Source organism: Odontomachus brunneus, unplaced genomic scaffold, assembly GCF_010583005.1.
Source record: "Odontomachus brunneus isolate Ranch 3 - 2012 unplaced genomic scaffold, Obru_v1 Obru_scaffold_063, whole genome shotgun sequence".
Classification (NCBI taxonomy): domain Eukaryota; kingdom Metazoa; phylum Arthropoda; class Insecta; order Hymenoptera; family Formicidae; genus Odontomachus; species Odontomachus brunneus.
In genome coordinates, this window is record NW_022639513.1 from 1,635,772 (window position 1) to 1,649,401 (window position 13,630).

General features: G+C 44.1%; 1 protein-coding gene across 10 annotated transcripts in view; it reads right to left on the bottom strand.

Annotated features, from left to right (window-relative positions):
- LOC116846400 (homeobox protein extradenticle) overlaps window positions 1-10,689 on the bottom strand; it is a 54,361-nt gene extending 43,672 nt beyond the window's left edge. For 2 of the 10 annotated variants that reach the window (XM_032820168.1, XM_032820166.1), the window contains exons 1-2: window positions 8,685-10,684; window positions 6,588-6,661 (exon numbers count right to left, since the gene is read on the bottom strand). In XM_032820168.1, the coding sequence (XP_032676059.1) occupies window positions 6,588-6,661; window positions 8,685-8,917 (307 nt within the window). In that variant the 5' untranslated portion in view covers window positions 8,918-10,684. Of the gene's footprint in view, window positions 1-6,587; window positions 6,662-8,684 lie in introns of all 10 variants that reach the window. The other 8 variants (XM_032820163.1, XM_032820164.1, XR_004378475.1 and 5 more) reach the window with 7 other exon arrangements.
- Window positions 10,690-13,630: the final 2,941 nt, after the last annotated feature.

Here is a 13,630-nt window from a genome sequence, read left to right on the forward strand (position 1 = left end):
CCGGTCAGCAACTCCGTGCAATTAAAGCGACTTAAATGCAATTCCGTTAACGGTACCGCGTTGCAACTGTCGTGTACAACTTGACAGCACAATAGCTCCTCTCTCTCTCTCTTTCTCTCTCTTTCTCTTCGTCTCTCTCAAATTTTTCCTTTTGTTTCCCCGTCTAGATAGTGAGGTCGGTGCGCAAGAAATCTCCGCATGTGAAAATACGCGCGTTCACGTTGTACGTCTATTTTCTAAATCAAACGAATATCAGCCGCAACGACGACTTGTCGGTCTGCGTACAACTGACAGTCGGAAGGGCAAGGGAAAAAAATAGGAAAATAAAAAAGACACCGGTAATCTACGCGGTGACGACTCTACGTTTATCACTGATAAAATCCGAGGTCGTGGCAACAGCGAGCACACTGGCGTTAACTTTCGTGAAACAATGTGTGCTTACGTTATCTGTAAGCGAGCATTACGGTAATTCCGCTACTTGATAGTACAACCATCGCGTTCTTTTATCAACATCTATAGGCATACAATGCATAATAACTCGCGCGTATCGCGGCCGTCTTTTGCCCGTCATACAAGCCGCTCCGCGCGCACGTCGTAATTAGTGGAATACATGACGTGTAATTGTCAGAGTTAATTAAGCCGAATCGCCGGAATCAGCGAGCTGTCCGCTGCTTATGTACGTGAGATAGGGAAGGATTCCTGCGACGAACAAGCTCGTAAAGAAATGTTTCCCTACGAAAAGAGAGCGTGGTGGTAGTACACCATAGCGATTTACCGCGAGTTTACGCGCAAATTTTTGCGATAAATCAGTGTGCACACTTCGCATGCAGCGAACACACACTCTCTCTCTCTCTCTCTCTCTCTCTCTCTCTCTCTCAACGTACAAATCTCGTTAGTCGACTCCGTGAAGTTCGAGACCCGAGAGAACGAGATACAAAGAGAGAGAAAGAGGTACATAGAGAAAAAGAGAAAAGAAGAGAGGTAGAAACGAGAAAAGCTAGTGGAAGAGAGAAAGAGAGAACAGTGGAGAGGGATCAGGGGCCGGTTCACCTTGGATGCTGGTACCCCATCTGCATGCGAGGATGAAGAAGAGACAGAGAGATAGTGAGTGAGAAAGGGAGTAAGAGAGAGAAAGAGAGGGGGAAAAACAGCGAGCAAGAGAGGGGGAAGAGAGCACGAAAGACGCGGGAACAAGAAGAAAAGGAAAGCGAAGCTAGGGGAACGACATTCCAGCTGGAGCCGGAACGCGCGGCGTCAACTCCTCTCGAAAACCGAAGCCACGTTTCGTGTACATTGTACAACAATAACAAGAACGCGACTTCGCACGATTAACTGCCCCGCCACAAGGGACGATTATTTTCCGAACGTTACGCACTCGCGTTCTTATTTCTGTGACATTAAACTTTTTCTCCTTTTTCGACGCTCCGCGATTCCTCCCTCGTTTCATTCTTTAAATTTGTAATAATTACGTCGTATATTCAGCGAGGGAAATGTACCGAGTGCATTTTTAATCGAGCTCGCGCATCAAGCGGACGGACTTGAATGTGTTCCATCCGGCGCGTTAAGTTCGATGTCGTAGCCGCGTAATAAATGGAAGCAAACGGAACCATTAATTACGAGAGATAAGGGTGAGGGTGAATTCAGCGTGAAATGCACTCCGCGAAATCAAGGTCGGTCGGTTGGGTTATAGCGAAATGTACGGAGAATCGACGGAGCTCTTACATGAGCTCTTTTCTCTCTTCGCCTTAACACATATTGCGACGCAAAAGGGGTTGCGTGTCTTTAGTTTACAAAAAATTATCATAAAATGAGTTCCTTTACTCTCTTTTCCTTTTTCACCGACTATCATCGCGAGACATCGTTGAAGCGAAATTTTCTCAATAGTTTGTTGAAACATATATAACCAGAGTAACGACAATAGGAAATTTTTGCGTGCATACATAACATACGCACATACACACACATGCATAGATATCGGTGTTGTATAGGTGCGAGAAAGAAAATAGAATTACCGTTGGCTGGCGGCCAAATCGAGTATGGATTTTTAATTGTTGCGCTAGGAGCCGAGCGCGGATTACCATTGTTTGAAAACTGCGAGAGAGAAATCGGGGACAGGCACGGCGGCATGGCGGTGCCGCGATTAAATTAATCGTCGGTAAATCGACAGGTAGACAATCTCCACGCGCGTAACATCCTATGCGAGAGACGCGGCGAAACGCACGTGCGTCGGGTGCGATGACAAGCCGCGAGCAAAGTCAGCCAATCGGAGCACCGTGCCACGTCGCGTCGCCGCACGGAATCAATATTGGTCGAATCGTGATTAATGGTAACGACGCGGATGATTATTATTCAAACAGATCCGAATTATCTGTTTGTCCGTGGATTAATTTTGTTTTATCGCTCGCGCGTCGGAAAGTTGATCGTCCGGCGATTCCACGTAGCCGATAATTACCGAAAATAACTGTTCACGATTGCACGCCGACCGGATTTTCACTCCTTGATTCCAGTCGACTTGACTCTCCGGTCCTTGGAGAATGTTTCGACAATGTGGATTGATATGCAGCTGCTGCGCGACGCGAAGGGCTGCTGCTGCTGCTTCTGTCCACACGACGAGAAACGGAAAAAAGGGATCGGAGGGCGCGCACGGTTGAAAGGCGAGTTGAGAAATCCCGCGGATTTCGGCCGGCCTTTCTGTCTGTCTGTCTGTTTGTCTCTCTCAGTATTCGGGATCTTGCGTCGCGCGTCCCACGGGAAATCGCTCTGAGCGATACCCCCTGCCCTTTCCCCTCGACCCGAACGAAACAGGTTTTCGAAGATCAGCGCGCTTCGGGAAGCGCCTCTCCCAATTCGACCGTGACAAATCGCTGGTCGGAGGCTGTGACTGACTCTAGAGCTCGATCGATCACTATGCGCAGTGTTCGAGAAAGTGGAACATACCATTAATGCGAATTAAACGACGAATCGCTTGCTCGCGCCGAACGTACTCGCATCTCGCGTTGCACAATGAGACCGGAATAATACATAAAAAAAAAGTTCAACGGAACAACCTGAGTCAAATAAATGCAGTGTCGTAAGATAAAAGAGTATCAATGATCTGGACGCAAATAACATTTGTACATAATTCTGGCCATTCTTGTCGTTTTGGTCTTTAAATACAAATATTAAAACTTTCAAAAAATATAGATTATAACATATCAATTGTAGAAAATCGGATGAAAGAGGGTGTGCTAAGGGGAGAAATGCTGCTCGTGCTCGTCGTTTCGTCGCACCGTGTCTGGCTCAAATTGAAACTGTAATAAATTTCTGTAATAAAAAAATATGAAATATGAAAAACAATAAAAACCGATGGGATCTTCAAAGAATCTAATTGTTTTCTATCGTAATGTATCGTTTCGCTGCATCAAATCCGAAAAAGATCGTTAGGATATGATAGAATTTCCATAATGTCTTTACCGTGTCTTATCGTTTTCTTTGAATCTATCATGAATAAATCATTGAAAATCTGTTGTAATTAATGATGTATCAACGATAGGAGAAAAAAAGCTCTCTATCGTATAATTACGAAAAGAAATTTATCGTTGTCAATTGTGTATCAACAATACTTGATGTAAAATTGATCCTTATCGTATAACTACGATAGAGAGCGCCACGGCCATATTCGATTATGACGTCAAAAGTGAGGAAATTCATGCTGAAAATTTCTATGTCGAATTACGACGAAGTAAATAGATATAACTATAAAATCATACTTGTGCAATCGATTTTGCACATTTCTAAAATGCTACGAAAAATTTCCTTTTCCCTTGATAGTCAATCAGCAACAGCAGAACGACTGTAATGTGAGTATCTATAGTAAATATACTGTCATAAACATGAATAATAAGTCGGATTTTGTCATTCTTATCCTTTGTGGTATAAAGGTAAGGCCCCGGAATGAAGCGAAGGACACAGAGGTCCCATCTCGCGTACGGTCCTGATTCGAAGTTATCTGAGCGACGCGCTGCTCGCTCGCGAGAACCGATTATATTAAATGGCTGGTAAAACGGTCTGCTTAACATAGCGTTTATCTGCTCCTCTCGGTTTAGTACTTTTTCACTGCCTCGTCAGCCATCGCCCATAAACTTGACTACGACTATCTCGCGTCTCTCTTTTCTCTCTCGTACGAGAGAGCGAGAAAACTCTCTCTCTCTCTCTCTCTCTCTCTTTTTCTCTCACAGTGCAGCATTTTTTTGCGTGCGCGCGCGAGCGAACGCGTGGCACCACTATGCAGCGCGCACACACAATCAGCTCCGAAACTCGTAAAATATATAGGGGATCGTTAAAACGATTCATCGTCTCGAGTGCTCATCATACTTTGACGCCCTTTTTGTTTACGATAGACTAGAATCGAACTCCTCTACACGCTCGTCGTGGAACTAAATATCCAACTTTCTCTTGGCGATCGCGCGATTCGCGTTATTATAGACTTCTTTTTCGACAACGTTACTTTTAATCGAGCTGCAATAAACGCTCTCAGAATGGTACGGTGACACAGCGTTGCACACGAGATACGAGGTCAACGACTTGAAGCTTTCGGACAAAGCGTGCAGTTTAAAATCCCGATATAGCCGGAGCCGGTAACGCATCGCGAAAGGGAGGAGAGCCAGCGAGAAACAATAAGAGCAATAAAATACGCGTTATAAAGATGCATAGCGCTGCCGACGCGGCCGCAAAAAGATGATCGTGACCACGTTGTTCCGAAAACGACCAATGGCGATCTCTCTCGTTCTCCCGCGAGCGGTGGTAGGGAAAAAAAAAAAAAGAGAAAAAAAGACGAGAACATCGTCCCCCTTTGGCGTGGGTGCACAGCCCATGTGCTCTCGAAATATTTTCGAAGTAGTATAACGTCATACGAATGTTGACGTCACACTTTTGCTCGCGCAACGACGCCCTCGTGGCTGCTACTTGCGCGCGCCTGTGTGTATATACTTGAATATGCGTGTGTATGAGCGCAAAGAACTGATGTGAACAGAGGGTAGCTTAGCACGAGGGATGCGGTGCGGCCTTTCCATTCCCAGACGGATGACAGAAACTTTTGACATGGTCGGCAAGAGCAACCTCTTCTCTTCCTCGCTTTCTTTCCTCCTTTCCAATTAGCTCCAAAAATAATTGTACGTTTCGTGGTTTCTTAATTCGCCAGTAAAAGTAATCCAAATATAATAATAATGATAATAACACTTCCTTAAACGCTTAGCTAACCTAGAAGAACAATGTTTTTGTCTTTTTTCCCTACGAACGCTTGAGGGAAAGCGAGAGAGATCGCCACTGATATGGATAATATGGAAACTTGTTTCGAAGAATGTACTTGTTTTGAATATGTGTGCACCAGTGCATCGAGGGATCTTTCGATTTCTCGATATATCGCGGTTTATGAACGACGAGGATGACTGTCGCAACGAAAAGTTAACAGCAATAATTACATTACTCGTTAATTCCATCGTCACAAATGCAGAAAGTTGGATTTGGCATAGCGAATTTGTATTATATTACGCATGTTGCAGTGAAATCTTACACTGGTCAAAATCAGTGAGGTATAAGCGGTGAAGTGAAAAATTTTCACTAAAATATTTTCATAGAAAATCAGTAAGTATCCACTAATCATCGGTGAGATGGTTCAATTAGAAACATTTCTACCAATTCGCTATAAAAGAGTAATAACATTGGTACTTAACTTACAAATTTTTAATATTCGTATTTAAAGACGCATATAATGTCCAGAGTTGCCTAACTCTGGTACTGATAATGTTATCATGGTGTCCAGATATTGATACTTTTGATTAAAACCGCCGCAATTTCAACATACGAAAGCACACCAGATATTAATAATGCCTAGCTGTTCATTAAGTCGTCCTTAACATATTGTCAATCAAATGATGCTCATAATAACACAATTCGTAACTTTTCCGTCGCGGAAATTAACGCGGGACTCTCATCCGCCTGTCCACAATGTTGAACAGCCGAATTCATCGTGAGATCACAGACGAGATTACCGCCGAGATACCGAGCGCGACTTCACATTAAAAATGCATTTCAAAAATCAATCCCATGCGAACGACCGGTCGAAAGTCAGCGCTTTAAATAAGACCGATGATTTATGACGCACAATAACTCGCAGCGCCGCGCGAGGGGAACGGAATGAAACTCTAGTCGCGCAGATATAATCAATGACGCTGCAGAAATAATAATACATCCCCGCAACATTCGATTTCCGCATGTCGCGTCAAGTACGTACGTACACATATAAATAGCCCGACGTTGCCGGGCCGATGCGAAATTCGATGGAATCTCTCTCCGACCCCGCCATCGACTGGGCCGTCGCCATAGGCACGTCACGAACGTGCGGGTTTATCGCGCTGAAATTGACTCATTTAAAAATTCCATTCATTTGTTAGCGCGGCGCAAAATAAGCGGGCCGTACGTGCGTAAAGTTTAATGAGTCGAGCCGGGCGCGATTCGAGCGCCGGCAAAAAGTGCGAACAACGCCGACGGAGTTGCTGTTGCAGCAAGGAGTAAAAGAGAGTAAAGGAGAAACATATAAAATCGCTCACCTGTCTTCTCTTTGATCTCGCAAAGAACAGAGAACAGAGCAGGCTTCATCCTGTGGCAGTTGAGAGTGTGTTTTCTGCAAAAGAAAAAGAGACATGTGTGAGCGAACATTGATTCAGTATGATCGATCGTCGAAATTGCGTCGTGAACGACCAAATATTTAGGATCATTAGTACAGAGTAAGTGAAACGAGAAAAGATCGAGAGGAGAAAGAGTAAAAAATTTATTCGAAAAAAGTAGTAGTAATAATAATAATGATGATAATAACAACATTTTTTTTAATTATCAACAGATATAATTTTTTCGAACTCTAGAGAAAAAATAGTGTACAAAATAGAAAAATAAATAACAGAGAAAATGCGTTCAAAAAATAAGATTTCGATAGAAAATGCTGTTACAAGGCCTATAATCCGCAAAATTATATGAAATAGTAATCATAAATCTATTCTCTACACTATAATTATAATAATTATTTTCTTGTAAAAAGGAAGAAAAAGAAATATTACAATAACTCATAGAATGCAGCTATAAAAAATAGACCTCGTGTGGATACGATCGAATCGTATTCTGAGAGATATTTCAGGCTCGTTCCAAAATTGTGTGTCTTCGAGCTGCACGAAACCAATTCGCACGCGAAACAAACATCGCAAAGAAAAAAGGCGGCAAGTGTCTATTTGGAGAAGGAGCACCGCTCCGAATCGTATCGACCGCACATACGCATAGCCGTCTATGAAATTAGCGGCTCGGTATTAATAAGGACGTTAACTTAATTCAGGACCGTATTCAAATGGCCGGCGTTAAACGCCGGCCGTGAAATTACAAGAGCTCTCCCATTCTCCGTAAAATGCACGTATTCGCGGGAGACACATCTGGTGCCTCTTTGCAGGGACATCAAACACGCGGACAGGTACTTAATATAACTTAACGCACACGCAACGATATGCGAATACGCGAGCGGGCCCGTGTTAAACGCGCGTGTGCGCGCGTAAACGATATGCACTACTCGAATACAAGGAGCTCGAGTTGCGCGTGTCTGCCGAGCAATATGTTCCACACGAACGTCATTTTATGACAAAAGTGTGCTCCTGATATTTGTTTACTCGCTTACAATGCGCGCCATCGATCTCTCGGACAGACCGTGCAGTCTCCGTTAATTTTTCAGAGTGGGATGATACTTGACTTGAAACAAAGCGAAACGCTCGAATTTCGCTTATATCGCTGTGACTTGAAACTTTACGTGAGAGCATGAGGCTTTGTTGACTGAATTATCATCGAGGATATCGAGTATATTTATCGAGATATGTGATAAAGAAATCGATACGCAAGTAAACAATGCGCGTATTCGCAAAATACATACGACTCTCGATAATTATATACGTAGCGCTAGTTTAAATATTTAAAGATTAAAACGATGAGAATTTCAGAATTAGATGCCAGTTATCAGTGTCCAGGCATTGATGTTTTCATGCACATTTTTCTTTCCTCCAATTTCACTAGGAAGGAGGAAAGGGATGGAGAAAATAGATACAGGAGTGCGCTTCTTGCGTGACATTGCAAGAAGGAGCGATACACACGTCCGATACCTGGCAGTAATCTACGCGGTCTTTAATGCCGTGTCCGTCAACTATCGTAACTTGAAACTTGAAAATAAAAGCATGCCCCGCGTTTTATACGCGAGCACCGTCTTGGTTTTATGGGAATTTCGTTTACACGGTACTTCCCCCCAGTAACGAGTCGACCTCGTAAATCGAAAGTACCATTAAACCTTTTAATCCGCCGATTAACGAGCCGTAAACATAATTTCCACTTCAACCTATCATTGACGACCTCCGACGTTCCGAACGTTTCACCGTCGCAACAACCAATCAAGCACCACGACACTCGTGCCCGCGTGAAAATAAACGTCGTGAATGTGAAACGTGCGCGAAACATATCGGGGATTATTTGGATACTATAGAAAGAAAAGAAAGGTGTGAAAATGCATCTACGGAGACGACGGGAAACAAATTTTTCGAACGACAACAGAGGTGGCGAGATTAAAAGACGCGTCCCGCGCGCACGTACATTAAAAAATGGCGGAACGCATCCAAAAGACTTACCTAGCTTGCGCCTCGTCCAAGCTCTGATCCGTGATGTTCATGATCTGCTGCAGAATCTCGCCAATATCCTGCTTCCTGGCCTCGACCGCTTGGTCGGGGCCTTGGGCCGCCGTGCCGTCTACAGGACCCATGCTGCCGTAACCAGCCGTGTTCTGTGTCGCTTGGCCCTGGTTCCCACCCATCAGACCCACACCCGATCCTCCGTGTTGCAACATTCTGCCAGTTTCATCCATCAACCGGACTCAGTCCGCGCAATAATCAGCAGTCGGCCAACGTATTGGTCGTATGGATGTATGTGTGTTTGTACGTGCAATAACTGTCGCTACGTGTTTACCAACGTGTTTACCAACGTGTTTGTAACGACGAAAAACGACAGTCCGACGTAACGCACTTCTCCTCGCACACACACTACTACATATGTATTTAGGCGTACTCGTATACCAGTATTTTATTGCATCGAAAAACTTGGAAAATTCGAAGAGCAAACAACTCTCTCCCACACGCTCTCTCTTTCTTTCCTATTCACTGCCGATTTATAGTCTGCTGCATCGTTTGATAAATGTCGAAGCTACTTGATGCTGCCACACGTAACGATGATGATGATGACGTTGCACATGTATGTCTTTCTGCAGTCCGGCCCAAACGATACGCTAACTACTCGAATACAAGAGCGATGAACGTTTGTCGATCGCGTAAGATGACTCGTAAGCCGCACACTTGCAAAAATATATTCTCTTCTTCTTTCTTTCTTTTTCTCTCTCTATATCGTTTCGAATACCTCGTGACTTCACGCACCACTGCTTCGCGCAGCAATCACCGAAACGCGCGGCGCGAACGCCTTTTGGAGGTTATGCCGTCGTCGCATCAGCACCGCCGCCACCACTACCACCGCCGCCGCCGCCGCCGTCGTCGTCGTCGTCGTCGTCGTCGCTGTCGCTGCTACGGCCTTTGTGCTTTCTGCGTACCGTTCGGCGTTTTAACTCGCTCCGTTTCGTTTCTTTCTTCCCCTCTCCGTCTGTCTCCCTTACTCTCTCTCTCTCTCTCTCTCTCTCTCTCTCTCTCCCTTTCGCTTCCCCCCCTTTGTCTGTCTTGCTCTCACGCCGCGCGCTCACCTTCTGCCACGATTCTCTACTTCGTGCGTGCCGCACCAAATTTTCTATCTTCGTATCCTCTTATCCTGTTCGCGATGCACTCGCGCTTATAATTTATCGGTCTAAGATCTGGTATACACAATATAGATCGTTGAAAATGTCGCCTATAGTGGCTTTAAATTTTGACGGATTGTCGGGTTTACGTATACGCGGTTCTGTCGAGAGACGGTCGGCGTCGCGCCCGGCCCGCACTCCTTCCCTTGTCGTGATGCTTCACTATGTGTGTATATATATATAATATATATATATATATAGGTATGTGTATATATATAATGCGTGCGTGTGTGTGTATATAGATATGAGTATACACACTCGTTCGTACGTTTTACTCGCTACGGCTAAGGAAGATCGGCGTCGTTCTCAGAGTTGTTCGCGCCACGAACGTCGCACACGAAGCTCTCTCCGCCTTACAAGGCAACGACGACGACGCGCGCGGACCGACCGTTTCCGTCGCTCTTCTCACTGTTCTCGGTCGCTCGAGCGACTGCAACGCTGCTGCGGCTAGCGGCTGTACGATCGCCGCGTCCGTGATATGCCTACTGTGGCGTGCGCGTGCGCTAATCGGCGGCCATAACAGCCGCCGTGGCCAATCAGGAACTAGTCCCCATGTATCTGCCTCTCACTTCACCGGCCGGCGGTACATTCTGCCTTCTCCAGCTCGCTTTGAGTTGATGTTGCGCGCATGCGTATTCGCATTATTTACGACAGCATGACCTATACGTTCGTATCTGCGATCTCATAACCTCCTCCACATTCGAACGTTTTACCAGATGCAGTGTACGATTGCTTGCAATGAACGTGGTTTCGTGGATATGTCGTAATTTCGGCAGGGATGACGATGCACGGCTGTGTGGCATATAGCGTTACCTCTGCTTGCGAACTTGGCAGAGCGCAAACTCCGCTCATTCTCCTCTTACTCCCTCTCTCCCAACCACTGCAGTCAATCTCTTTTCTTCTATCATGTAGCGTCTCGGTTTGTTTGTATCATCATCAAATAAAAGTGGATCAAAACAGACATTGAGAGAAAAAATCATGAATCGCGATAACCATATTGCACGAAAACGAATCGGTAAAATATGTACGTACGATTATAAATTACGGGCACGCTTGCGCGCAAGATGGCCGCTACCAGCGAGCGGCGATGAACGTGAAGCGGGAAACGCTAATCAAGCACTGCGGCGTATATTATAGATATTGGCCGTGTTCCATTTTTACTGGCAATACTGAAAATCTACAGTTTTCGTTACGTATACTATAGATTTTCAGTACTGGCAGTAAAAATGGAACCCAGCCATTAATTCACAATGGGATGATATTTTTAATTATGATTTCAGAATCACTTTCATATATCTTTTCGGATAGTAATTCAAATTTCGTTTGTCCGTTCTTTATAATGTGGTTCCGCATAAATAAAAGATTAAATCTGTGCAATGCTAAAATTATTAATGAAGCTTATCGAATTGTCCCACGTAAAGAAAAATTACTTACAAATGACGCTCATATCTCTTGGAAACGTACATCTCCTTTCATTTGTAATGTCACGCGCACAGAGAAATAACGAGTCCAATAATCTCCCTTGGACCCGTTATTTGCGTTACATCTAAAGGCCTATCCGACGAATTTTCATAAGCGCATATGCGTAGTACAAGATCGCCCCGACCAATGCGAATCATGTCATAGGCTTGGTTTACATCGTGCACTTGATACGCGTACTAAATAGTACTAAATAGTAACTTTCTATTAGATAATCTTAATATTGACAATGCATATCAACGGCAACGCATTCAATCAATACAATACGTTTTCTTGATGAGTATTATACCAGCTTAATATACCATTGATTATTAATATCATCGATATTAAGATTATCTAATAGAAAGTTACTATTTAGTACGCATATCAAGTGCACGATGTAAACCAAGCCAATATTTAAGATCATCTTAAGTACTGTCTTAAGATGTCATGAACCAATCACCGAGCCGTATTCGCATCTTAAAACATTACTTAAGACGGTCATGAAATAAGATTCGACTATGAATATCGGCCATAGTGTTTCTAATAATAGCTGCGTTCCGAAATTCACTGCCAGTACTGAAATTCTATAATATACGTAACATGAACTATAGATTTTCAATACTGGCAGTGCATTTCGGAACGCAGTCCCGGTTAAAGAATCTAGGGCCCGATGCTTGACGATATACGAATGAGATACGCATGCGAAAATCTAGTATACGTAACGTGAACTATACATTTTCGCATGCGTATCTCATTCGTACACCGTCAAGAATCGAGCCCCTGAACGCAGCCTAAAAGCCCGTGTTACATTATCACAGATGTCTATACTAAACTAGGTTGCTAACAGGCTATCTAAAAACATATAACGGCTTGTCCGATAGAGTTTCCGGTGCATGCGAAAAAATAGCCGCTACCGCTACATATTTTCACTACGTTTAATCATAAAATTTTTTTGTTGAAAATGAGCAGAGCAAATAACGCCCAATACTATTTTTTGGTTACGACATTTTTTGATGCAATAAGATGCTGGCATTTTTGGTTTTACGACAGTAATTTAATGGCCACGCTGACTCACATTGGGTGCTTTCCAGTTGCGTACACTGTTACACAAAACCAGTTTATTGGTTGCATATTATCTTACAAGATATTTTAGATAATATGTGATCAATACACTGATTTTGTGTATCAAGATGTATTAAGCAATTGGAAAGCACCTATTGTACGTGTAAGTGACTCACACAAGTGATATGTTACACACAACGTCACACACACATACATACCACTCACACACACATACATACCACTCACACACACACACGGAAGAACGTCGCCATTTTCTCGCATGCAACCGGAAACCTTACGCGACACACGTTCAAAACCCTTGTTAAGCCAGCGGCACACGATGCTTATTTTCATACTGGATTGCTTGCTGGATGGAAATATTGTGTTCTGATTGGTGTATTTCTAAAGACGGACCAATCAAAATAGAATATTTCCATCTAGCAAGCAATCCAACACGAAAACAAGCATCGTGTGCCGCTGGCTTTAGCAATCTAGTTTATAGTATGTTCGACTGGCCCTAGGTTAATCGCTCCGAGAGCGATTAATGACGTCATAAGTCTCTACTAATCAATTATAAAGCTCATAAGTACTTGTTCGACTAATAAACGCAGGCTGAATAACCCAGAGTGGGTTAACCCAGAGTCAGTCGAACATGCTATTAGTATAGTGTTACGTCCCGGCGGGTTGCGGCCATGCTGCCGTGAAGAATAGCGCTCGAACCCTAGCACGGGATCAGATCGCAATTTTTCGGGCTAAACGAATCACGTGATTCTACCCGGGGATCCGTGCGATCAAGAGTAATCGCGATGGATTTCGCGCAAGACGCGTAGTATAACCACCGTAGTGTAACCTTACGGTGGGTCGGACAGTCGCAGGATTTAATCGTAGTTTCGCGCGTATAGAAATAATGTAGATAATGACTTACCAGTGGTCGTCTACCGTGCGGTTGCTCTCTGTACCCCTGGATGGCGCTCTTGTGGCTTACATGGATCGGCACCTCCTGGACCTCTAGATGCTGCCGACTCTGGAGAACCTCGTTCTGGATCACGTGGCGGCGAGTTTGAATATTCGAATCACTTGTAATTGATCGATGGGCACTAGGGAGGAACACCACACGTCGCGGTTTCGCTTAGGCGTAGGAGGAAATGTGCCGTGTAAGGAGGTTCGAGTGGGAGGGAGTAGAAATAGAATTACTACAGATTATATATATATATATAT